This window comes from Antechinus flavipes, chromosome 3 (genome assembly GCF_016432865.1).
Source record: "Antechinus flavipes isolate AdamAnt ecotype Samford, QLD, Australia chromosome 3, AdamAnt_v2, whole genome shotgun sequence".
Lineage (NCBI taxonomy): Eukaryota > Metazoa > Chordata > Mammalia > Dasyuromorphia > Dasyuridae > Antechinus > Antechinus flavipes.
The window spans coordinates 578,428,044-578,455,475 of NC_067400.1; the positions used below are offsets into that span (position 1 = coordinate 578,428,044).

The 27,432-nt window shown below is 43.1% G+C and overlaps 1 protein-coding gene across 1 annotated transcript; it reads right to left on the bottom strand.

The window, feature by feature from the left end:
- On the bottom strand, nt 1-27,432 carry LOC127555674 (selenoprotein N-like). The gene is made up of 12 exons (XM_051988181.1): nt 27,225-27,432; nt 26,115-26,232; nt 20,210-20,379; nt 18,971-19,183; nt 18,133-18,257; nt 16,669-16,806; nt 14,580-14,661; nt 7,191-7,379; nt 6,668-6,773; nt 6,322-6,434; nt 6,117-6,218; nt 1-3,214 (listed from the first exon to the last, which is right to left on the bottom strand). Exons 1-12 carry the CDS (start codon nt 27,390-27,392, stop codon nt 3,044-3,046), a joined length of 1,695 nt encoding a protein of 564 aa, XP_051844141.1. The 5' UTR covers nt 27,393-27,432; the 3' UTR covers nt 1-3,043.

The following is a 27,432-nucleotide window of genomic DNA, read 5'->3' on the forward strand; positions in this document are numbered from 1 at the left end:
TTTATGAACACTTCCATGACTTTATTAGAACACATAAGGATGGCACTGATATACAACAGAGGGAAAGGGCAAAAGGAGAAAATGAAATGAAAGCTCACTCATTATGTTCCTTCAGGATTAAGGCTCTGGGCCCTATCTGTAGTGTACAATAACCATGGAGACTTGGGGTAAAAAGAATACTCAATAAGCCAAAACCTTAATCAAATGAAGCAATTAGTCACATGGGATAATATTTCATTTCAAAGACAGTTAAACCCTCCATGGTTAACTCTTAATTACTTCCACCACTGGATGAAGGACAGTGTAAATTCCTTATAGTCTTTTTTAGCACTTATATTGGACACTTCAAATTGCATTGCATGATTCAGGAAAAGTTTGGGGAAGCATTTTGCTTCTCTTCCTTCTCTTTCTAATCAACAATGACCTGTAATACATCTCATACTGTTAATAGGCAACATCACCTCTTGAGAGTGGCAAAGCAAGAATTGGAGCTGAGCTGTTGTCTCATCCTTTTTCAAGAAAGGAGGTGCTGGAAAAGGACTTAAACATTTTGGTCTATATTAAATAACCTTGCCTTTCAGTGGTTGTTAGGCTACAGTGGGTAGAGAATAAAAAAGTGGTAACATTAATATTGACTAATGCTATAGATGAGTTGATCCATGAGATCCATCATGCTCCAAAATATAACTTGGCACTTAATAACTATACTAATCCTTTCCTGGGGTCCTGAAGACTGGGAGAGCTTGGGGAACTTAGGCTAGTGGATCCAAAGAAATTGTTTCTTAAGCCTTAAGGGAGTGGTTAGCTGTCATCCCTGACATAGGGGGAGTCACTGGCCTAGTTAGGACTGCCTGCAGACCCCAAGGAAGGAGACTAAGGATGTCCTCATCTGGGCAGGAGGACCCTAAGGGAAAGGAGACAAAGGCAGATGGGCAATCATTGAACAATGATATCTGTTCCCTCCAAGGGGGGGGAAACATTCAAGGGAATGTTTAAAAATGTGAAGAGAAGAGGGAATTCTCTTTCCCTTCCAGTTACTGTCAAGAAAACATCAAGCGTGACCCGACTGGGGTTTAGGATCAAGCCATCATAAAGAACAGTTGCAGGCAGAGAATAGAAGTCCCTCTTCTTTCTCAGTGAAGTTATCAAAAATATCTACAAACTTTGTGGATCAGAAAGTACAAATAGAAAAAAATACTTTTATATGTATATAAAAATGGTGCTCCAGCACCATGGTCTTGAATACCAACTCAGGAGGTGGTAGTCTGACCTGGATTATGGGACAGAGCCCAAAGGGAGGCTAGGGAGTAAGATATGGCCCCAAGAGCAGAGGATAGCTCAGTTTCCTATTTTCTCTAATAGTTATGGCTTTTTAATGCTCATTATTTTTCTACTAGTTTCCTGAAAAGTCACGTTCTTGGCTGGATCTAATTGTTTTGGAAAGAATCTGTGCTGGGTTGGTAGAGACTCTCAGTGCTTTCCACACTCTATGTGCTTAATGCTTCTTGAACTCTGACTAAAAAGTCCTATTGGGATCACTTGCAAAACTCCTTCTGGGACAGGGACCTACAGCTATGGCTGAGAGGGGTTTGAGAGTCTTGTCAGCCAGTTTCCTAGAGAACTAGGGTCTAGTGAGGCTTGGCAGACTCCGAAGGAACTCCCCAGGTTCTCTATCCCACCTTGTCACTTCTCAAGCAGGCCTGCAGAAGCTGAGCGATGTGCTTGAGGACAGACTGCCTTTCCTTCATGAGCACCCAGCGCCAATGAGGTCCCATCAAGGACTTTAGCGGGTGTCTGCCGGAAGAGAGATCCGCTCTATCCTGCCTGGCTCCACCAGGCAGAGGCAACCACCATACAGGCTTGAGCCGGGCTGGAAGGGCATGTAAGGGCGTGCCCTCATTCAGGGCTGGATGACCATTTGCTGGGTACAGTGGAGGCTCTCTTTTGAGTCTGGGTGGGCCCTTCCTTCTCTGAAACCTGGGTTTTGCCTCATGCAGATGAGCAGATGCAGGCTTTTGGCCTCCACATCTCCATTTTTTCACCCCACCATGTGGCCTCAAGGTTGCCCTCAGGGGAACACTCAAGGACTGGACTCAGTAGCAGGGAAGCCTCCTGACTTCTGCTTCTCAAGGCCAGAGCTGGAGTGCACAGCTCAGCCTGAGGGAGATGCAGGAGGTTAATTCCTCAGTCGTGTCCATGGGGTCGGGCAGGAGGAGCTGAATGTGAAGCAGGTGTTCCTTCCAGTTTTGCCAGCCCCGCTAGCTCCAGAGCAGGGTCTTGGTTCCACATTGGTCCTCTCCTGACTTGTCTTCTAACAGGGTGTCTTTGGTCTTCACCAAAGCCTAGTTTCTCATTGAAAAAGAGACCAGTGTGGCCCCTTAGAGACGTTCCTGATGCTACACCTGTACCTAACCTCGGGTCTCCTTTTCTCTTCTGACCTGAGCCAGAGGGCAAGAAGACAAGAGAAACAGAGAGAGGCAGGCCAGACTTCACGGGAGCAGAAAGGTTGCTAAGGAGTCTTTGGGGAACAAGCTGTAGTTTGGTGCCTTCCAGAACAAATCTCTTTCATCAATGCTCCTCATTCCAAATGGACCAAGATTCTTGTCTTGGTGCCTTGTTTGCTTTTGAAAAGCTAGACACAACAGAACAGCCCTACGGAGAACAAAAGGAAGAGTCCCAGGGCTGCCAAGTCCTCAGGTACCAGGGCCACCTTTTCCCATCCAAACACCTTGGAATCCAATCCTATTTCTTTTCTAAGTTAACATTTAGGCCTCAAAGCAGGAGCAGTTGGAGGAAAATGTGAAGAAATGACCCTGCAACAGGGAGCCCTACACCTTCGCTGGGGTTTCCAAAGAGACCAAGGCCGGTAGCTTTATTCTGGGGAGACAGTTCTGTGGGACTGAAATATGCCAAAAACCATTCTGGCTTTAGGATCATATCTCTCCTTGTGGTTGATGGGGAAATTTCAGTCGCAGTTGGGAACCGAAAGACGCCACCTTGAATCAGAAAGTTTATCTAGCTCTGTGCTTCTCTGGTTGGGGTTCTAGGGCTGGAGGAAGGGCTGGGCTCGGCGAAGTCCCTCCTTCAGGAACTGTGCATAGGTGGTTGTGGATGGATCTTCAAAGGTAGAGGAGAAGCTAAAGACACCAGTCTCAATATCTTCTGGCTTCATGGAAGTGATGTCCAGAAAATAATTGGCATTGATATGATGGACCTGGGAAAGAAGCAAGAGATAAGAGAGGATTAAGCAGAGGAGCCACAAGATTTAGTGTCTAGATCCCAATTTTAGCTACTTAGAGTCAGGCGGGGGAAATCATGTTCTTCCCCTAGGTTATGCTTTTGGCCTGAGCTCTACAGTGAAAGGTGTTCCCAGAGGACAGAGCCAAAATGGTGGAGAAAAGACAAAAACTTGTCTGAGATCTCCCATTTTAAGTAAAAACTCAAAACAAATTCTGGAGTGCAGAATCTTAAGCCACAAAAGGAGGGGTGAAACAATTTTCTAGCCCAAAACAACATAAAAGGTCAGTGGGAAAGTCTATTGCACTGGGATGAGAACTGAGTTACAGTCCGATGTATTAGTATCAGGTTGTGTCTTGGCAAGTCAGAAGCAGGCCTTGAGGACAACTGAATTGGTGGTAGCAGCTTCCAAAGTTCTCAGCCCAAAGACAACAAGGGAGTTGAACAATTGGTCTGAAAGAGATTGCAGGGGTCCTTTTGCTGCAATCAGATCAGGAGACTCTGCTGCATTACCCATACACAGAGACCAGGGTCACAGTCTTGTGTTATAGTCCCAAGGTAAGAAGAGAACTAGCATATGAGAGCTTGTAGATACTAGGGAAGAGTTATCCATCATAGTTCTGGGCAGAAAAGTGCTTGTGGTCTATCACAGTACAGATCACAGGCCAAGAGAATAGTAAACACATGTCTCCTTAGCTCATATCATCTTGGAAAAACTGAAAACTTCCAGACTCCCAGAACTAGCTCTGAAAACAACTACAAAAAAACCTGAGGCTTGGGACAGTGCCCTATCCCTGGGAGCAGAGACCAAACTTACCATAAAATTAAAAGTTAAGAAAGTCTGAAAAAAATGAGTAAAAAAAGTGAACCTGGTCATAGAAAGTTACTATGGTGATAGGGAAAACCAAAACACAAACTCAAAAGAAAACAGAAATCAAAACTGCTATATCCAAAGCCTCAAAGAAAAATGTAAATTGGTCTACAGTCAAAAAAAGAATTTCTGAGAAAGCTCAAAAAGGATTTTAAAAATCAAAAGAGCTAGAAGAAAAATTGGGAAAAGAAATAAAAGTGATGAATGAAAATAATGAAAAGAGTCAACAGCTTAGTAAAAGATGCACAAAAAATTACTAAAGAAAATATCTTAAAGAGATCCCAAAATGAAAACTCCCAGGAATGTTATAGGTAAATTCCAGAGCTCCCAGGTCAAGCCGAAAATATTTCACGTATCCAGGAAGAAACAATTCAAATATCATAGTGACAGGATAACACAAAATTTAGTAGATTCTACATTAATGGATCAGAAAGTTTGGAATATGATATTCCAGAGGATAAAGGATCTAAAATTGTAACCAAGAATCACCTACCCAGCAAAACAGAGTGTAATTCTTTAGATGTAAAAATAGACATTTAATGAATTAGAAGACTTTCAAACATTTTTGATGGAAAGACCAGAACTGAATAGAAAACCTGATTTTCAAATACAAGACCAAAGAAAAACATAAACAAGAAAGCTAAATCATAAGGGATTCAGTAAGGTTAAACTGTTTACAATTATACATGGAAAGATGATACTTATAACTCCTAAGAACTCTATGATTATTAGGGTAATTAGGAGCACACACAGACAGAGGGCATGGGTATGAGTTGAATGGGCATGGATATGAGTTGAATATGATGGGATAATATCTCAAAAGATAAAATTAAGGGATGCGAAAGAGGAATGCATTAGAGAAGGGGGGAAAAGAGAGAATGGGGTAAATTGTTTCATAAAAAAGAGGAGCAAAAAAGCTTTTACAGTAGAGGGGAAAATCAGGGTGGGCAGGAAGGAGTGCTTAAACCTTACTCTCACTGGAACTGGTTCAAAGAGAGAATAACTTAAATGCTCTATTGGGTACAGAAATCTATCTTAACCTACAGAAAAGTAGAGAGAGAAGGGATGAGAGAAAGGCAAAAGGGATGATAGAAGAGAGGACAGATTGGGGGAGGTAGTAGTCAGAAGCAAAACAATTTTGAGGCTAGACAAGGTGAAAGGAGAGAAAGAGTAGAAGGAAACAAGAGGAAGAGATACAAGAGGAAAAAATAGAAATACATAGCTATAGTAAATAGAGTGCAGCCTCTTTCCTGAGGAAGACAAGTTCAATCCAGTTTTAGATTCTTTCTAGATGTGTGATTACTGGCAAGTATTTAATCTGTTTTGCTTCAGTTTCTTCATCTGTATAATGAGTTGGAGAAGGAAATGGCCACATATTCTAGTGTCTGACAAGAAATTCTCAAAAATCAGGTTATGAAGAGTTGGACATAATTGAAATGACTAAATAACAAAATCAGAACTGTGAAAAAGTTTGTATATCAAGTTTCTCTGACAAATGACCTCATTGATCAAATATATAGAGAACTAAGTCAATTTTATAAAAACAAAAGCCATTCAACTGATAGTTAAAAGATATAAACAGGTAGTTTTCAGATGAAATAATAAAAACTACAGTCATATGAAAAATGCTCTCAATCACTATTTATTAGAGAAATGCAGATTAAAACAACTCTGAGATACCCATTCATGCCTATCAGATTGGCTAATATATGAAAAGGAAAATGATAAATGTTGAAGGGAATGTGAGAAAGCTGGGACACATGCACCATTAGTAGAATTGTAAATTCATCCAATCAAACTGGCGACCAGGTGAAGAGTTTGGCCACAATAACTTATGACAATCATCCAGGAATGGATGGGGAAGGTAGGAACACTGAAGAAAGAGTCTTGTTATCTTCCCTTTCTCTCCTCCCAACCAGAGAGCAGGCATTCAACTAGTGTTTGAGGCAAGGGAAGGTGGGCAGGTAGGCAGGCAGGCAGGCAGGCAGGCAGGTAGAAAGGCACATACCACAGTCCCATTGGGTAAGCAGATCAGCATCTCTACAGGAAAGCTGTACTTTTCCAGGTGCAGGTTGGCCAGCACTTTGTGGAATTCATTTTCTTGGCTATTCTAGGGAGTGAAAAGTTGCACGGTAAATAGTTTGGTGGCTCAGTCCTGAAGTCTTCCTACAATACTCTTCTTCAATGCTATGGAACTCGGGGGTTCTACTCACCTGAAGCTCCTCCAACTCCTTCACGAGGGACCAGCTGCTGATGAAGTTGTCATTGAGGAGAGTGAGGATGGGCGAACTTTCCAGGACTGTCTCCCGGAGAGTCCGCCCTGAACCTGTTCCAGAGAGATAGTAGGATATTATTTAGGGGATAATGTCTCTCACCCTGAGAGCTAAGTAACAATTATAATCCAAGCCTCTTTTGGGACTCAGCTCCAGCCACCTTTGTGACCACTAAGTCCTTCACAATTCCACCCCTTGAATCTGTTGTCTTCTCAGATACCCCATGGTCTCAGGTGGTCTTAAGTCCCTCTCCTTCCCCACACACCTCCCAACCCCAATCCTTCACCTCAGCAGGACTGGTCGTCCAAAGCCCCCCAGAGCAGGATGGAGTGCACTAATTTGTTTTCAGCCTTAGCTCGGTCAAATGCTTCAGTGAATGGCAGGTAGGTGACCTAAGGGAGATAAGATGGAGATTGAGAGCCCTTTGTTGTTGGTGGGAGAACGCCTGGCACCTCCCTACCAAGAATTCTCTGTTCCATAATCAGGGTTTTTCACAAAAACCACATGCTTATTGACTGACCAACAACTGCTAAGCTGGGGACCAAAGAGTTGTTCTTTTTTTGGTAAAGCTTCCTCCCATTAATCCCTTGGAAGTTTCTGGTGGAAGAATTGCCCAGTTGCCCATTCTCAAATTAACAACTTCTCCTTTTCTGAAATGCCATTTTCTTCCAGCCGGGGAGTTCTCCAAACCTGGGTAGGTCCCAGGTTCTCGTTTCCATCTTTTATTCTTCCCAGTAGTTCTTTTCAGAAGGGCCACCATAGGAAGGGGTTCCTGCTGGGTCTGTCTTCTGCCCTCTCCCAGGTCTCACCTTCTTGAAGGGGTACATGGCAACTTCCAGCTGTTGGGTTGCCTTCTCCCAGCTGAGCTCCCGCTGCCATACAATATCCTCAAACATAAACTGGATGGGCTCTCCGGAAGGCAGGCGGCTGTCAATCACATTGCCATTCTCATCTTGGATCACCAATGGCACAGAGGGGCCTTGGGATTCAAGCTCCATCTGCAAGAAAAATGAAGTAGGCAGGGATGAAATAGAGATCCCAAGGGCCTCCAACTTGTGGGGCAGGGAGGGAGGGAGGGATGCTGGATGTGTGTATTTTAAGGAAGCAAGCCCTTTGGTCAGGAGTGTGGCTTGGGCAATGCAGGGATCCTGAGGAGGAAGCCAACACCGTGACTTTCATGTTCAGAAAGCTCAGATTAATGGAAGGGACAGGCTGTGCCTAAAGAGAGCTGATCTAAGACATGCAAAGAAAGACAAGGAAACGCATCTGCTGTAGAGCTGTATGGAACTGGAAACGGAGGAGTCTGAACTGGACCAGAATGGTGTCGGGGCAGCTGTGATCCCAAGCACCCAGGTGGGTCAATCCGACTGGCCGCAGTGGCCACTTATGAGAAGGCTGGCTCAGTGCAAATCTATTCCCACACAGGGAAGGAACAATGGAAGAGAGCTCATAGATTTCCCATATATCAGTGGTATGAACATGGAAGTGGGGGGCTCCTTGCCCGCAGTGAAGCACACCTGGTTGGTCAGACATGGTCAAAATACTGATGTGATAGCAATGCTTTAAAGCAATATAAATAAAACATTATTGTTCTTAAAAACCTTAGATATCAGTGGTATTATGGGAAAGAGACTGAGTGACCTACTCTGTACTTCCTTTTAAAACAAGAGTTTTATCCTAAAGTTCAGAAACTTTAAGAAAATTGATGATTACATTTTGATACAGTTTCCATTGTAATACTATTTATTTTGTTTAACAACCTTATTCTGAGAAAGGGTTTTACCACCCTGCCAACAGGTATATTCACAAAAGGTGAAGAAAAGGTTTCCAATCCTCCTCCTTGGCCCCTGCACCTGGACATCCCTAACCCTGACCTTTAGGCAGGTGTCAATAGGGGGTCCCTATACTAAGACACCTTTCATCTTGACTCAGGAATGGCCACAGGGCGCCTATCTGCACTCTGGGGAAACAGAAATGAGAAAACAAAAGGCCTTGGGGCCTCCCTTGGACAATGCTTCCTTCAACAGACATTTATCCAGTTCCCATGTAGTAGATTACAAAGACAAAAATGAATCAGTTCCTGCCCTCAAGGAGTTTATGTTCTATCTCAGGGATTTGGAAAGTAACATAAGGTAATCTGAAAAGGCAAAGGGTTCTGGTCAGAGAGTGGGAAAAGACAATGGGAGGTCTAGGCCCTGCAGGAAGCAGGTGGGCAAGGCACTCAGGCAGGAGATGGACAGGAGCGGCAAGCAGGAGTGGGCCAATCTAACTGGAATGGGGACTGCTCCAGGAGATAAGAAAAGGGGGGCAAGGCTGGGGTGGGTTTCAAATGGGAGGCCGAGGAGTTAGTGTTAACAGGGAGCCACTGAAAAGCTCTGAGAAGAGGACCAGTAAAGTCAGGCTTCTCTCCACCTGCCCCAATATGGGGGGGGGGATCATTTTATTGATCCCTAAAATTGATAACACTTTGTGGCCTCCTTTGGCAGATATTGAAGGCTCCTTTGAATTTATACCCATCCTCAGGTGATGGACAGTTTCTCTGAGTAAGCAAACAAAATAACAGTATTAAATCCCTATACAACTTGCTACTTTATCCCAATTCTTCCTAAACAGCTCTCTTTCTGAGATACCAGATTTGATTTTAAGTTAAAAAATTTGTTGGTTCTCTAGTAACTTATCTAAAGAGGTCACATATTTGTATCTTCTAATTAGAAGAAATATATTTAAGCTATTATGCTGCTTCCTAAATTGTATATTGGGTAATTTGTAAAAATTGTATGAGCCATACTTTAACATTTTGTCAGCCCAGCTGGATATGTAGTATACATTTTGTGAAATTTGGTCCAAAGTTATTTAGATATGAATCTTAAGGAATCTTAATCTGAATCTTAAGGTTTGTCTTAACAAAGAAGTAAAAGCAAGAAAATTTGGCATATAGGGATGTGTGTAATTGCAGAACAAATTGTATCTGAAAGGTGTGTAACATTTCTAAAGATAAATATGATATTGAGGAGTTGTCCCTCAGTATCTTGAAGGCAGATTGGCTTCAAAGTATTTAGGTTAGGTTTTAATAAAATGACACCACTGGGGAAACAGAAACAGGAGGATGGGGTGGAAACTTTTCCCTGAGCTGTGCTGCTTTAAAAGGGTTAGTGGAATAACCTTGGAACACATTGTGCCTAATTATGGATTGGTAGAGATTATTGATTCTGATAATGGAACACACTTTACTTTTAAGGTTTTACAGGAAATAATGGGGAGGGATCGTAAATTGAGTGGTAATTCCATATACCTGGACATCTGCCCTCATCTGGGAAACTAGAAGGCACGAATCAGATTCTTATGAAACGTATTATTAAATTGATGTTAGGGACTAAATTGCCTTGGACAACAGAATTAGAACTGTTCCCAGAAGTGATCTGGGACTTTCCCCATATGAGATGCTGTTTGGTTTACTTTTATTTGGGAATACAAAAAGGAAAGACACTCTTTTGAAACAAAGGATAAGTTTTTCTAAAAATTATATACTAGCAGTATCCTTGTCCCTTTTTAGCCCTTAGGAAACAAGGATTACTGATCCAGACAACACTTTTGGAGTCTGCAGGAGAATGGATGCTTACAAGTTTTGGAAGAAGTAGAATGGAAGGACCTTACCAGATGCTACAAATGACTGAGATTACAGTCTGGAGTCTGAGAACCAGGCTTAAAGGACCTATGGAGGAACCTTAAGAATAGATTGTTAAGGACAATTTACAACCTCTAAAATTGACTTTTCAATTAGGAATGTTCTGGTAAAAGGGGAGATTAATTGGACTTAGAGGAATTTTAACAATATTGATGTTGTAGCTGTTATTTATATTTCTGGAGAAGTCTATAGAGACTCCTCAATTGGAGGAAATTGAATTAACACTTTTTAGGATGAAGAAATTATTAATGTTAATTGTGATAGGTATCTTTAATGTAAAATTAGGATATTTTACATTCTATGTGAGTTTTAATTGGTTGTATTGATTCATTTGAAGGCTTTTCCCACTGTTTATGGAGATTCTAAAAATAGTAGTCTTTGTCTTTGTCCCTTTGAACATGGTTATTACCTGAATATGTTTTGATATAGTTTGGTTATTAAGCATCTTAAAGTAAAATGATTTGTGTAATGTTGAATTTAAAACCCTTTTATTTAGACTTCCTAGGATGAATCTCTTACTGTTATCATGAAAGTGGGTATAGTCAATACTTATTTAGGAGATGAGATCCTTGAGCACTAAATTCACCTGAAGCTTTGATTAATGAGACTTGCTATTTGAGATAAAATCTTTTGGGACCGTAGATGCTATTATTTGGAGTTTTGAATTCAGATATGATTGTCTGATGGATCATCAAACAATAATCCAAAAGGAATATGCTCCAAGCAAAAGAGGAATGTGATCCTGAATTGTTATAGGTGGAGGTTAGTATCTGGGCAAGCGTTAGGAGGACAATCTTGGCCTCTACTTAAAGTGGGATCCTTCTGATTCAAGTTTCCCAGTAGTGTTCCTTTGAATAAGAACACACCTGATTATTCCTGAGTCTGGCTATAAGGTGGAACTGTTATTGCATACAATTAGCTAAAGATGCTTTATCCTGTCATGTATGTGCTCTCAGGCTGAGGCCTGAAGGACCAGTTTCTGATGATAATCATGTCCCTGCTTTTTCCTCTTATAGCAAATTTCTATAATCAGGGCAAGTATTCAGTAGAAGTAAGATCTTGCACTTTCCTATCTGAAAATATGTGGTCATTATATCCTAAATAAGTGAGTATTTGGCCTAGTCAACTGACTGTTGCTAGATGCACATATCTGTCTGTTTCTTTTAGCATTTTTGTTGTTGCTGAATTTTGTGATAAGCATTTTAATTTGTGAAAGATTACCTACTCTAATTACTAGAGACACAAATGGTTGGGGAGATAGATGGCCCCAGATGGGAGTTGAGGGTACAGAACCCCAATTTCTATGCTGAATAGGCTCATCCGAAATAATTACTAACCAGGTGACAAAGGCATTGGATTTGTTATAGATTTGAGAGAACATATAGTTAGCAAGGAAAGGGCTTTTAAAAATTCCTTGTTGGAACCTCAATTCAAGAAGGTGAGGCATGCCCTTAGCTGGCAAGACTAAATCCTGAAAAGGGCTTAGCATCCTAAAAGAGTTAGCTGTAAGGAGGATAAATGGGGCTGGAAAACAGTGGAGTTTGGGATTGGAAAACAGTGGAGTTAGGAGAGATACCAGGAGGCAGGGGGGAAGGGAAAAGAATGCTGTGGTAGGCTGATCCAAAAGAAGGTGGCAGCCATGGGATGGCCCACAAGTAGGTTTTATAGGGAAAATTTAACCTCAAGGACATGACTGGGATTTTCACAGAAGAAAGACTGAGCAACCTGGAGAAGGGAGTCCAGTTAGACTCTAGTAAAGAAAAAGGACAAACCAGTCCAGAGGGATTGGACACTGAGAACAAGATGGTTGAGAAAATCTATCAAGAATGGTGTGAGGTCTTCAAAGAGTAATACATAAAGAGGCAAGATTATGTAGAATGAATTGAGTGAAGAACTTCTCATAGGAATATGGCCTTAAACCATTCCTGATTATAACTTGAGACTTTTGCAATAAAAAGTTGAGCTATAGCTAAAAAGCTGCAGTTGTTTTGATTATCTTAAATAAAAATTCTTTTATTTCTAACCAGCTCTTAATCAGCAGCTTAAATCCTTCTTTTAAAGGAAATTTAGTCTTTTTGTTTCTGGGATAGATTTCCACGTTTACAATATAAGCCTGGACTCTCCCAAACGATGGGAGACAAAGTCAAAGGGGAACCTTCTGTTCTATTTAATCTTGTGTTTTGCATACCCTGTTGGGTTGGAGATGCCCTTTCTTGGAAGATTGTAATAAACCCCTTTTTGCTTTTTCTTAATCTGAGAGTTTCTTATTGTTTTTGTGATCGCTACTATCCCACATAGTTCCAAAGAAAGATTCGACATACACCAACATATTTACAGAAGGATTCTGCCACAACTTAGAACAGGAAACAAAGTCGGGACTCAGTAAACAAACTGTAGTAAATGAATATAATGGAATGTGATTGTGCTGTACGCATGAGGCTTCTGAGAAACATGGAGGCAGCTAGGATGAAGTTAGGAAGAATAAATAATGTATATGAAGATTTCAGTGGTATAAATAAAGAGCTTCAAAGCTTAGTCTGGGAGAAGAGATGACAAGAACCTCCTTCCTACAGGTAGACAAGTGGGAGACAATGGGGCAATCTCTTTAGACAGACATGTCTTGGATAGCTTTACTTAATGGGCTTTTATTAAGTTGTACTGAATAGTTACTTAGCAGAAGAAAGTTTTCTGGGAAGAAAAAAACTAAAATGACTGATGTGAAAACAAAATGCATTAGCAATCTAAAAGCTCTTGAAAGAAGAGCCATCGTAACATTACAATTGAGAAAATGTAAAAGATAAAGAAAGGTTACCTGACTTGCCCAGAGTCCCACAGCTAGCAAGCATTTGAGGCTGGAATGGGGCTTGGATGACCCCATGCCCAGTGCCTTGCCCACAGTGCCCCCAGCTGCCTAGGGTGGCAGTGATGATGGCAGCATCTGAAAGGTATGGCTAGGACTACTAAAAGGCCAGCTGCTGCCAAGGGACCAGAGTTATCTCGGGGGCAGGCATCCCTGGACAATAGCTAGCCTTCTTATAAAGAGTAGGTTATGGAAGCTCCTTAAAGGCTCTGCATTTATTCTGCAGCTGGGAAGAGGAGGGAGCAAGAGCTTCATCCTCTCATTCAAAATGTCAGTCTGGGGAAGGGGACAGGACAGAGCTGCACAGAAAGAGCAGCCACATTGTGGCGAGTTCGTCTTAAGTCATCGGGTCTGAAGACATAATCAATTTGGCAACTCGGAATGCAATTGGTGGCTGTTACAGAGGTAAGGTAGCCAGCAGACTAAGACTCCTTCTTACTGAAGATCCCCTTGACATTTCTCCCAGAATGGGATAACTGCTAATACCAAGGCTGAGACTGACTTACTTCCCCTCCCCCCCAAAACCAAAACTACCCAAACAAAATGATTTTATTTACATAGTAAGGGATGTATAGGGGAGTTACCTCAGTCTATAGTCAAATCCTTGGTTCTAGAAGGCCATTGCCATCCTTCAGGAGACAAGTATAATCCCCACAACTCTTCTATCCCAATAAAGGACATTTCCTCCCTCTGGAATTATCTTCAGCTTTGTTAGCTAAGTCATTTGTGCTTGTAAATATTTTGCTTTTATAGACTATTCTATTCTATTTTAATAGCAGCTGCTGGATCTTGTGATTCTGCCTGTCATTTCTTGGTACTTTTCTCTCTTTTGGGGCCATTTTTAGTATTTTTTCTTTATATGGAAGTTTTGGATTTTGACTAAAACATTCCAGGGACTTCTTTTAGGTTATTTTAGGTTAGGTTTAGGGACTTTTAAATCTTTACTTTGCCCTTTGATTGTAATATATTCGGGCAAGTTGCACTTATGATTTCTTGAAATATAACATCCAGGTTTTTGGGTTTTTTTTGGTGTTCAGGGAGTCCAGTGGTTCTTAAATTTTCTTTGCAGACTATGAGTGTCTCTGGTCTGTTTCTGGTCACAATGGGAAGCTTCTGTCTTGTTTCCCTGCTCTGCTTTGGGCTTTGATGGCAGGCTCCCCCTTTCCTATTGCCTCTGGGATTCTGGCTATTTGTGTAGTTGGGCTAGATTAATCACTTCATAGCGTTACTCACTGGAGTTTTTAATTGTTGCCGAGGCTGGTAGGACTTTTAGGTTTTGGTTGGGGTAACTATGTGGGGGCTGAGTGGCTGCCCCACCCCCCTTAGGCAGCTGCCTTGGCCAGAAGTCTTTAGGGTCCTATTCTAGGAGAGCCCTCGTGAAGGGAAATGCCAGGGTTGGCTCTTTCAAGCTAATACCCCGCGCCTCACTGAGGAACAGGCCTGAATAGCTCCTTTCATAGCGTACACAGCTAAGTGTGAAGACCCCACGCCCTCCCAGTGCCTTGGCTCTAGAGCTAGGAGAGAGCCGGGGCCTTGGACGCTGTACTCTCATCCTCCCAGATAAAACTGGGGTCCTGAGGAGCACAAGTAACACGCAGGGACAGAGACGGTCGCCGTGGGGAGGCTGCGGGCAGCGGCCACACCCGTGCGTACCTGAGGGAGGTAGCCGATGTCGACTTCCATGTTGCTCTTCTCGTTCGCTCCATACAGCCACTCCATGTCTACGTTCAGAGACCTGGCAGGAAGAACACGTTTGAACAGGGAGCCCGCCGGGGGAGGAGAGAAGGAAGCTTGTTCTTGCTCATGGACCAAGTCTACCCCTCTATGGCCAGGCCGGCCATGTCACTAAATCAGTGGGGCCGTGACTAAAAAAGCTGGCCAGAAAACTAGGGTTGGGCAAAAAGGAACTAAGGGAGGAATGGGGTCTGGCTCCTTGGGTCGGCAGTCAGAGAGGGGAGCACAGGCAGGGGGAAGGCCAGAAAGATCAAAGTCCAAGTAGGAACTCTTAATAAGAACAGGATTGGTTCCAATGGTTTCGTGATGAAGAGAGCCATCTGCACCCGGACTGTGGGGACTGAATGAGGATCACAATACAGTGTTTTCACCTTTTTTGTGGTTTGCTTGCATTTTGTTTTCTTTTTCATTTTTTCCCCTTTTTGATCTGATTTTTCTTGCGCAACATATTTATGGAAATATGTATAGAAAAACTGTACATGTTTAATGTATATTGGATTTCTTGCCATCTAAGGGAGCAGATGGGAAGAAGGGAGGGAAAAAATTTGGAACAGAAGGTTTTGCAAGGGTGAGTGTTGAAAATTATCCATGTATATGTTTTGAAAATAAAAAAGTTTTAATAAAAAATAAAATTTAAAAAATAAGAACAGGATTTGGATGGGATTCCAACAGAAGGGAAAGAGGGTGAAGGCTCTAGCCACATGGCCTAAAGTCGAGCGCCTATACACTTAGTTTCCCTAAGGAAGGGCATCCCGAGATTGTGCTGTACATGCACCTTAGTGGGGAGGGTAACCTGTTAACACCAGAGGGCTGAGGGTGGTCTACCTGGCATCCACCCCCTCTCCAGGGTTTTTCCTGCGTGCCTAAGGATTCCTCTGAGCTGGAAGGATTTTCCTAAAGCAGTTTTTGCCTCTGCCACTTGGGGGGAGCTCTAGGACTTACTTTTTCCCTGGGTGAAGAGGAACAAGCTCAGGCGAAGACCATTGGAGGACTGGTGGGGCAGAGACCTTTAGAACTTATATACCTATAATGCTTTAAGCTTTACAAAGCCCTTTTCCCACAACTACCAGTGATACTGATAGTACAAGTATTCCCATTTTACAGATGATGAAACTGAGGTCTGATCACATGGGCTGTTGTATCCTAACTAGGATCTGAACTTCCTGACTTCCAGCTCAGCAGTGTTTCTACTGTTAGATCATTTCCAGAGCTTAGATCAGACCCCAGCCCTTCTGCAAGCCTGGAGTCAATATTAACTGGAGCTCTGATGTCTATTCTAAGCTCCGAGGACTTTAAGATTCTTCCTTTCTCCCTGGGTGGGGAGCTTGTGGTTTGGGGGAGCATCTATGAGGAGAGGCTGTCCAGTTAGCCCTCATCGTCCCCATCACAGCCAGCTCCCAGTCTTCTCATTCTCATTCCATCACAGCCCCCTGTGGCCCTTTCCTTCTCCCTTGCTGGGGAAGGGTCAGTGGGGAGCAGGGGAGGCAGCCAGTAGAGTGCCCTCCCCCTCTACTCTCTCTTATAGCCCCCTTCCAAAGCCCCAGGGCTACTTCTCCCCCACATATTCATAGAGCTTTCCCCCCTCCCCTCTCTGGGAAGCAGGTAAGAGGGCTATAAAAGACTAGAGAGAGAAGTGATTTGCTGAGGAGGTGAGCTGCTAGCACAGCTGGGCTGAGATTACTGCCACCGGGCTGGGCGGCTATTCCCCCTCTCTGTGCTCAGCTCTTAAGGAGTGGCTGGCAGAAGAGCTTGATGAAATCAGACAAGCCGGGTCCAGGGCAGTTGCCTGTGGGCGCCTGGGGGCAAGTGCTGATGGAAAAGCCACATGCTAGTGGATAGCGGACGCGCAGGGCCCATCGGGCACAACCTCTCACTGTTTCCTTCTGGCCAAGGCAGCTGGGCTCTCGGTCCCTCCCGAAAGATCAGTTTCAGGGAGTGAGGAAAGGGGAGCTGGAAAACCCCAAAGGGGGACTCCTGATTCCCTAGCCACGTGCTTCTGGGATCTCACCTGTGGTTGGGCACAAAGAGCTTGAAGTCCCGCACGTGGGTGGCGTCTTTGGTGAGGATGATGTGCCCAGTGAACTGTCCTGGAGAGAACCAGAAGGGAAAGTGGGGTGGCTCGTTGAGCTGGAACTCAGCGTGGATCCTGTGGCCGGAAGGAAGGAGGCTCAGCTAGGAGGAGGAACGGGCTGCTCTCCTCCACGGGGCTGAGGGAGCACGGCAGGGTTTCAGCAGAAGATGTCAGAACTGCCCTTTCTGGCTCCCTGTCATACCCTCATCACCCTCCCCTGACCCCTCTCACAAACACAAGGTGCTCACAGGAATGGACAAATTCACATGCCTCAGGTCAGACATTAGTGCAGGAGAACAGAAAGGGCAATGGGAAAGTGTGTTGATTTGGAATTAAGTATAGGTTTCTCTGCTGGAGGGAAAGGAAACACAACTAAGAATGAAATTTAGTTGAATCTAGGGGATGACTGAGAAAAAGAATAGTGTTTTAGCTACCAAATGTCCTCCTTTGTTCCCTACAAAGCTGTCTGGGGCTATTTAAATAAACTTGACTCAGATGATGTTAAAAATTCATAAGTTCAGTTTAATCATATGGGAAAAGAGAAGAGTAGAAGATAAACTATGATAATAGCTGATATTTATATAGCACTGACATTGCAAAGCATATTACATGCTATTTTAATTGATCCATATAGTAAATCCATTAAGTGGATGCTCCCAACCCATTTTACAGATGAAAAAAACTGAGGCTCAAAGAGTGACTTGACTTACCTCACAAATTCCTGTCTGGCTGGTTTTAAATTCAGACCTTCCTGATCCCAAGCCCAGCATTTTATCCTCTACCAGTGGGGTCAAACTCAAATAGAAAATATTTTCTACAGAAAGGATCCCTGTTCCTGCCCCATGCTGCCTTAGTTTTAAAATGTATTATTGTCTCTATTGTGCTGCAATTGTGTTTGTTTTGTTAACTCTCCCAATTCTATTTTCATCTACTTTCTGCACGTCACCTGCAGACCTCATACGGCCTTGGACCCCTCTGCCTTTTGTAGGGTGAAGACTCAGGGAAGAGAATACTCTGGAAAGAGAAGTGGGACAGAGACAGTTTTCCTGTCGACTTTTTTATCCCCAGAGCCTAGCACAATGCCTGGCACATAGTAGGTGCTTTATAAATGTCTGCCGAGTTGAAGGAGAATTGACTCTCTCTGTTCAGATGACGGAAGCTTGAACAAATGAAAGGCAGCTTTTGGTGCTCCATGACCTAGATAACTGAACTCTATGGATAACTTTTCCAAGACAGTCATCTGAATTTTGACCCAATCAGTGCTCCCATTTGAGTTATTACCAGAGCCACTCATAGAATGGAAAGCCGACTCCCCCCTGTCCCTCAGGCTCCGGAGGAGGGACTATGGGAGGAGCAAGAGAATGAAGGCAGGGGATCCCTCCCTGGAGGGCAGCAGCTCACCTGAAGGCCACCGTGTAGTAGGAGTCACTGACGGCTGTGAGGCAGGCCACGGCGCCCTGCGGCCCAAAGCGGGTCTTCACAAAGGGCCTCGGGTGGAACATGCTCAGCAGCCTGTGGATGATGACCTGTGGGAGACAGGGCGGGCCTGCTGAGGGTGGCCTGCGGAGGGCCGGCCTCGGGCCCAGGTCTGCCCTGCTTCCTTCCCTGGCCAGTGGCTTGGAGTAAGGGGTCCTTTTCTGGCAGTCTCCAGAGAGTGGCCCGATACCCGGGCCCCCAACACCAGAGCCCCCAACGCCCAGAGCCCCCAACGCCCAGAGCCTCCCAACACCAGAGCCCCCAACGCCCAGAGCCTCCCAACACCAGAGCCCCCAACACTAGAGCCCCCAACGCCCAGAGCCCCCAACACCAGAGCCCCCAATGCCCAGAGCCTCCCAACACCAGAGCCCCCAACGCCCACAGCCCCCAACACCAGAGCCCCCAATGCCCAGAGCCTCCCAACACCGGAGCCCCCAACGCCCAGAGCCTCCCAACACCAGAGCCCCCAATGCCCACAGCCCCCAACACCAGAGCCCCCAACACCAGGGCCCCCAACGCCCAGAGCCCCCAACGCCCAGAGCCTCCAGGGTCTCTGCTGACTCAGTAGCTCAGCTTAGAAAGGAGCCTGCTTCCCCCTCCCCCGGCTTCCTCCAGTTATTCTCAGAGGCTTGGGAGGGAATGGAAAAACTTTTAGTGCACATTTACTCTGCGGTCAAGTTCTGTGCTAAGAGCTGCTAATGTAAAGAGAAAATGAAGCCCATCTCCCTTCTTAAGACGCTCTGGGGCTGGAGTCCCTCCTTACCTCTTTGCCTTTGGGAGGGGGAGGGTAGAAGCGGTTGTTGGAGAGGTATCCAGTGAAGATGCTTAACTCACTGGGGATGATCCACCAGGGCTCTCCCAGCTCCATGTTGCTTCTGGGGGGCAGGAAAGGCTTGAACTGGCGAGCAGAGAACTCCATGAGCTGTGAGGCGGGCGTCCTCCACTCTCGCAGCCCAGACAGGGCGAGATGAGAAACCTAGGAGGCAGCGGTGAGATGGAAGACTTGGGTTGCCCGCTGAAGCTTCAGGAGCATAACCAGGCCTTGGCCAGAGAATCAGGAATCAGCTGGAGGGCAGAAGTGCCGGTCCTGTGCAGGGGTGGTCCAGCCTCCCAGACACTCACTTTCCAGCTGTCTGGTAGTCGAGCTCCCATGCACCCCTCCAGCTTTACCCCCACCCTTCAACTCGGCCTGTAAATCTGGAGAGTTGGTGACTGCTGTAAATAAGGAAAAGGGGAAGGGCCGCGTGAGGCAGCAAGAACTGCCGAGGAGCTCCCAGAGAGATGAATGTAAAGGGTATTTCCTCAAATCGCAGATCTGGTGGGACTCTGCTCTCCTGAATGGCTGGAAAGGCAACCAGATTCATCAGGGCTTGAGGGTGGCTCGTGGGCCAAGGGCTCTATGTTCACCATCTTTTGTACATGGTAAGTCAGCTCTCTCTTGATTATCTGTATATCTACTTTACATATTACTGGCCACAGATTTTTAAATGTAGGCTGGCCCCAAACCAGCGAAATCTTCATCCCATCCCTTCAACTTGAGGTTGCTGGGTACTTCAGAAATATAATTTCATTACAGCATCAACTGAGCAAACATTATGAGATGAGAACTACAGTTAATAAACCCATATCTTCAAAATACATCCCAGAATCAAATCAAAATGATTCCAAGCTTAGCCATCCATGGCTGTCCTTCCACTGGCACAGACCAGACTTAGCAATCGAAGGTAGAGATTGCTGGGTTGTAATTCCTTCACTTAAGAGAAGAAGAGGAAGCTGACTTGCCAAAGATCACACTGGCACTAAATGACAGAGACAGAATTTGAATCTGGGCCTCTGATACCAAATCCAGCAAGAAAAAAAATAGCTTGGCTACAGGACTATTGGCCACATATACCTGGGTAGGCAGCACAGTACTCTACTTAGTCCCATTTCCCAAGGTTTGTGGAGTAAGAAATAAGAATTCCTGGAGTCTGAAACCTTTTGGGATATCCTAGTTACTCACCCCCAGAAAACCATCTTTGCTCTTCGTCATGGTCTCTAGGAGCAGAGGTTGGAATCGGGCTACTATGGACAGCTTTTCCTCTGGGGACAGGTTTTCGTCTATGTATAGGGTCTCACTGGAATCGAGTGGTGACTTCTCTTCTTCCACAAAGTCTGTGACAGGCATCAAGCCTATGGGGCACAGATAGGATTAATATTCTGCTCTTTCACTGGAAAACTTGTGTGTCTTTGTGAGCCTCAGATCCCTCCTTGCCCATATGTTCCCTTCCACATCCACATCCACATTCCCCTTTGTGAGGCAGTTTCTTTAACAGTGCCAGTATATGAACCCAACTACAAAACACTTTTCACACAAATAAATCAGATCTAAATAACTGGAAAAATAGCAATTGCTCATGGGTAGGCGGAACTAATGTAATAAAAAGACAATTCTACCTAAATTACATAATCAAACCACCAACAATTATTTTATAGAGCTAGAAAAAACAATAACAAAATCCATCTGGAAGAACAAAAGGTCAAGAACATTAAGAGGAAAAAATGCACTGGAAGACAGATTAGCCATATTAAATCTAAAACTATATTATAAAATGGCAATCATTAAAACCATTTGGTACTGGCAAAGAAATAGACTGGTGGACCAGTAGGACTAGATAAGGCACACAAGACTCAATAGAAAATGACTATAGTAATCTATTGCTTCATAAACCCAAAGAGTCCAGCTTTTGGGATAAGAACTCAATATTTGACAAAAAGTACTGAGAAAACTGGAAAATAATATGGCAGAAACTAGGCAGAGACCAACATCTTACATCCTATAACAAAATAAGGTCAACATGGTTAGATATAAAGAATGATACTATAAGCAAATTAGGAGAGCAAGGAATAGGTTACTATCACCTTTAGAAAAGGAAGGAATTTATGATCAAACAAGAGATAAAGATCATTTTGATTACATTAAATTAAATTTTAAAAAGTTTTGCACAAAACCAATGCAATCAAGATTAGAAGAGAAGCAGAAAGCTAGGAAACAATTTTTACAGCCAGTATCATTTTTAAACAGGGTTCATTTTTCAAATATAAAGAAAACTGAGTCAAATTTATGAGTACAAATCATTCCCCAAATAAGAAATAAAGGGCATGAATAGGCAGTTTTCAGACAAATCAAAGCTATCTAAAGTCATCTGAAAAAAATGCTCTACACCACTATTGATTAGAGAAATGCAAATTAAAATGACTCTGAGGTACACCTAACATCTCTCATATTGGTTAATGTGACAGAAAAAGAAAAAGATAAATGTTGGGAGGGATATAAGGAAACTGGGACACTAATGCACTGTTGGTAGAGTTGTGAACTGATCCAATAATTCTGAAAAGCAATTTGCAACTATGCCCAAAGGACCATAAAACTGTGCATTCCCTTTGATCCAGCAATATCACTACTAGATCTGTATCCCAAAGAGATTATAAAAAAAGGGAAAATGACCCGCATATACAAAAATATTTATAGCAGTTCTTTTTGTAGTGGCAGAGAATTGAAAAATGGGGGAGGTCCATCAATTGGGGCTGAACAAGATGCAGTATATGAATGTAATGGAATACTATTGTTCTATAACAATTGTTCAATAAGAAATAATGAACAGGCAGATTTTGGAAAACCTGGACAGACTAACACGAACTAATGCTGAATGAAATAAACAGATTCAGAACAATATATATAGTAATAGCAACACTATGTGATGATCAACTATAATTCTCTGTAATACAATGCTCTAAGACAATTCCAAAAGACTTATAATGGAAAATGCCATCCAAATCCAGAGAAAGAATTAATGAAGTCTGAGTGTTGATCAAAGCATACCATTTTCATTTTTAAAAATTTTTCTTTTTGAGCAGGACCAGGAGATCATTATATACTTCAACAACAATACTATATGATGATCAATTCTGATGGATCTGGCCATCTTCAACAATGAAATGAACCAAATCACTTCCAATAGAGCAGTAATGAACTGAACCAGCTACACCAAGTGAAAGAACCTGGGAAATGAGTATGAACCACTTCATAGAATTCCCAATCCCTCTATTTTTGTCTGCCTGCATTTTTAATTTCCTTCACAGACTAATTGTACACGATTTCAAAGTCCAATTCTTTTTGTACAGCGATATGTATACATATATTGTATTTAACTTATACTTTAACATATTTAACATGTATTGGTCAACCTGCCATCTTGGGGGGGGAAGGAGGGGAAAAATTGGAACAAAAGGTTTTGCAATTGTCAATGCTGAAAAATTACCCATACATATATCTTGTAAATAAAAAGCTATAATAAAAAAATTATTTTTTCGTTTTTTCTCTCTCATGGTTTTTCTCTTTTGCTTTTTCTTTTACAACATAAATAATGTGGAAATATGTTTAATATGATTGTGCATGTATAGTCAATATTGAATTGCTTGTGATATTAGGAAGGAGGGAGGAAAGGAAGGAGGGAGAAAAATTTGGAATTCAAAATCTTTCAAAAATGTTGAAAACTACGTGTAATTAGTGAAAAACAAAATGCTATTAAGTCTAAAAAACCAACCCCCAAACAACCAAAACCTTAACAATGCTGGGTTAGGGGCAGTAGGGTGAAGATTTTGGGAAAGATGGCAAAATAAAAAGCTGCAGAGTGTATGTGTGTGCGCCCACTCCAGACTAGTGCCATCTAAACACACAGAAATTCCTAACAGAAAACAAATAAGTCAAAAAAATAGAGTAATTTGAGTATAGATCGAAGAATCTAACAATATCAGAGGAGAGCAAAGCACCAAGAAGATGGAGAAGTCACCTACCAAGAAAGAACTGAAAAAAGAACCCCCCCCCAAACCAAGTGGGAAATATCAACTGATGAGATAGAACAAATAAAATACATTCTGAAAAAAATGTAGGCAGACAATCATTACTCAAAGGGGCACCAGAGGTTTAAAAGAAGATGTCAAGAGATTGGTAAACATGAAGAAAAGTCTCCTCTAGAAAAGAATATACTAGCTGTTCTCAGAATCAGCAAAAGAAAAAGGGATTAGAATAGACTGAATATAGACTGGATGAGAGCAGGATTGGACAAGGAGACAGCAGCAAAGAGGAGAACCACAGATTGAGAATCACCCGCCTCTGATCAACAAGCATCCTAGGACAGGAGAACATCTTTGGGCCCAAAGGAGGAGAGGGGAAGTGTGGAAAAAGTTCACCTGGGGTCAGAGAATTCAAGTCTGGTCTCTATCATTTATTTGCTCTGTGACCGAAGATTTGCCATTTCAGTTTTCTTAACCTCTGTTTTCTTATTTGTAAAATGAAAATAATAACAGTTTCCTTCCAAGAGTTGTGAGAAATGGGGGTTATATGAATATGTGATAAATATATGTGGAGAAAAAAAGTGGAAATGAATTTCCTGAACTAAAAAGACCTCAGTTAGTTTAGAAGACTAAGGAATCTTAAGGACACTAAGAACTTTCCTGCACACAAGACTCTACTCCCAGTAAACTTGTAAAGCTTAGGACTTCAGAAGTAAGAGAGTTCAAGAACAGGCCAGTGCTCCCAGTGGGCTTAATGAAAGGATGCTGAATTAAATTGTTGAAAAGAAGCCTTTCCAGAAAGGAGAAAGAAGAAAGAAGGGATCAAAAGAGATGGCAGAGAATGACTTCCAATCTTTAGAAATAATGGGTAACAGGAAAAAGAGCCAAAATTAACCTGATGGTAAGATAAGTCAATTAGCCTGGAAAAAAAGGAATGCATTTTAATGAATTCCTCCACAAAGGCTGACAATGACAGAAAAAGGATGCACTCAATCTAGGGGAGGAGAAGTGCAACGAAGCAGTTTTGGCAGGAGGAAGGTAGCTAAACTAAGGAGGGCTAAAGCTCCATTATGTTCATCTAATGGATATTATAGATATCCTTCCTTCAATGGATATCTGATTGCACATCCACAGGTATCCTCAATTCAGACTGAGGGAAGCCCTTCCAGATCTGGAGCTAAAAAGGGTTATAGGGATCACTTACCTGTTATTTTACATGGAATAAGCCTGGATTCAAACTCAGGTCCCAGGACTATAAATTTAGTCCTGAAAGTTTAGTGTTCTTTCAATAGTAACAAACAGTCCTCAGAATTACTGGATTGTTCCTGAATAACCTTTAAATTCATTTGTCTGATATTCAAAGCCTTATATTTCTTTTTAAAAAATACTAATAGCTTTTTATTTTTCAAAATACATGCAAACATTCATCCTTGCAAAACTTTGTATTCCAAATGTTTCTCTCTTTCTCCCTCTTTCCCTTCTTCCCCTAGACAGCAAGTAATCCAATATAGCTTGAACATGTGCAGTTTTCCTAAACACATTTCCATATTCATCATGCTGCACAAGAAAAATTAGAACAAAAGGTGAACGAAAAAATGAGGTAAAATAAAACAAGCAAATAAACAACAAAAAAGGTAGGAATACTATGTTGTGATCCACACTCAGTGCCTACAGTCATCTCTCTCGGTGCTCATGGCTCTCTCCATCACAAGTTTCTTGGTTTGGCCTGAATCACCTCATTGTTGAAAGAAGCCACATCCATCAGAATTGATCATCACATAATTTTCTTGTTGCTGTACACAATGTTCTCTTGGTTCTACTTACTTCACTTGGCATTAGTTCATGTAAGTTTCTTCAGGCCTTTCTGAAATCATCCTGCTTTTCGGTCATTTCTTACCAAACAATAATATTCCATAACATTCATATACCATAACTTGTTCAGCCATTCTCCAACTGATGAGCATCCACTCATCAGTTTCCAGTTTCTTGTGACTATAGAAAGGGCTGCTACAAACATTTTTGTACATGTGGGTCCTTTTCCCTTTTTTATGATCACTTTAGGATATGAACCCAGTAGAAACATTTCTGGATCAAAGGGTATGCACAGTTTGATAGCTCTTTGGGCATAGTTGCAAATTGCTCTCCAGAATGGAGAATGTCAGTTCACAACTCCACCAACAATGTATCAGTGTCCCAGTTTTCACAATCCTCTCCCACATTTATCATTATCTTTTCCTTTCATTTTAGCCAATCTGTGAAGTAGCACCTCAGAGTTGTCTTAATTTGCATTTCTCTAATCAATAGTGATTTAGAACATTTTTTCATATGACTGGAAATCAAAGTTCTATATTTCTAGCTTAAATTTTAGTTATGCCCTCATCCACAAACCATGCCTCTTGTCTCCCTCTGCTTCTGCACGTGAGGCAAAAAGCTCTATTAAGCTTACTACATGGGGAAGAAGCTAAGAGAGGGGGAATATGAGGGGGTGATGTCCTGTTTCAGTTAGTGGCAATGGGAGTTGTGAAAAAATGAAAATAAAAACTAGCATTTATATACTGCTTTAAGATTTACAAAGCATTTGCATGTGTTACCTACCTTATTTAATTCTCACAGTCCTGGGATATACTTGCTACTATTATTCCCAATTTAGAGATGAATAAACTAAGATAGACAGATGTTAAGTTGCCCAGAGTGTCTAAGACAGGATTTGAACTCAAGAATTTAAGTCTTCTCAACTCCCAAGGCCAACACTCTGTCATTGCTCTATTTGGCTGCCTATTTGCAGAGACATTCCTCTATACCAGGAGTCCTCAAACTTTTTAAATAGGGGGCGAATTCACTGTCCCTCAGACTGTTGGAGGGCCAGACTATAGTAAAAACAAAAACTTTGTTTTGTGGACCTTTAAATAAAGAAACTTCATAACCCTGGGCGAGGGGGATAAATGCCCTCAGCTGCTGCATCTGGCCCAAGGCCGTAGTTTGAAGACCCCTGCTCTATACAGTAATTCATCAATTCACCCTTAACCTTCATCCATCCTCCCTATTCACCCATATCCAACCTTTCCCACTACCTGTGAATTTTTCAGCAATGGGCTTGAATTCTTCTGGGCTGATAGACAGGTCTTTGTCTAAATCCAGAGAGGAGAACAGGTATAAGCCTTCTGTCCCCAGGGACTTTAATGCTGCCTCCTGCCTCAGAACAAAATAAGGAGATATCAAACAGATTGGCCATCAGAAAACAGTTACACAGTTATCCAGAAGGATAATCAGACTGGTAGATATGCAAACAGGCAGACACAGATAGGTAGCCAGCTAGCACAGACATATACATACAGATAGTCAGATGGGTACGGAGACACTCAAGACACATCAACACTCAATTTAGTCATGTAGACAGAGAGGCAAGACACTCAAGAGACCCAACCAGACACAGAGAAGTAGAGAGGGAGGTGGACAGACAAATGATCCTCAAAGAAACAGGCAATAAGACAGACAGACAAGCAGACAGATATTCAGACAGTCAGAGAGATAGACAATTGTACAACTTGGAGGCAAGCAGACACACTTAAGTAGGGAGAAAGGAGAAGGGAAAGGCAGGTAGAAACTCAGAGAGAGAGAAGGGAGAGAGAGAGAGACAGAGAAAGAGAGAGAGAGAGAGAGAGAGAGAGAGAGAGAGAAGAGAGAGAGAGAGAGAGAGAGAATGAGGAAAGGGAGAGAAAAGGAGGAAGAGAGAGAAAGAAGAAAAGGGAGAGACAAAAAGAGAAGGAGGGAGGGAGAGAGAAGAGAGGAGTGAGGGAAAGAGAAGAAAGACTGAGACAGAAAAGGAGGGAGAGAGAAGAGGGAAAGAAAAGAAGAAGGGAGGTAAAAAAGGGAGGGAGGGAGAGAAAAAGAGAAGAGGGAGGGAGAGAGAAGAGAGGGGAGAGGGAGAGGAAAAAAAGAGGGAAGGAGAAAAGAGAGAGAAGTGAGAGAAAGAGAAGAGAGGAGTGAGGGAGAGAGAAAAGAACGCGAGGAAGGAGAGAGAAGAGAGAAACAAGAGACAGAGAGACGAGCTGGAAAAGGGGAAAGGAGAGGGCGGGAGACGCTAGTTGGACAACCAGTCATTCAGTGGGTCGGACAGACAGACAGACTGGCGGGCAGAGGCTCTCCCCCTCCCTCCGGCCGCTTCCTGGGCAGGGCCTGACCCGCAGCGCCGCGGCCTGGGCCTCTCGGTAGTTCGCGTATCCCCGGGCGGCGGCGGCGATGATAGCGGCGAGGAACGCCCCGAGCAGAACCAGCCTCCAGCGGGTCGCACGGTCTGGCGGGTCCGGGGGGGCGCGCGGCTGCGGCCCGGGGCTGCGGGCCCGGACCATGGCGACCACAGCGGCGGATGCTCCGCGCGGTCCCACGGAG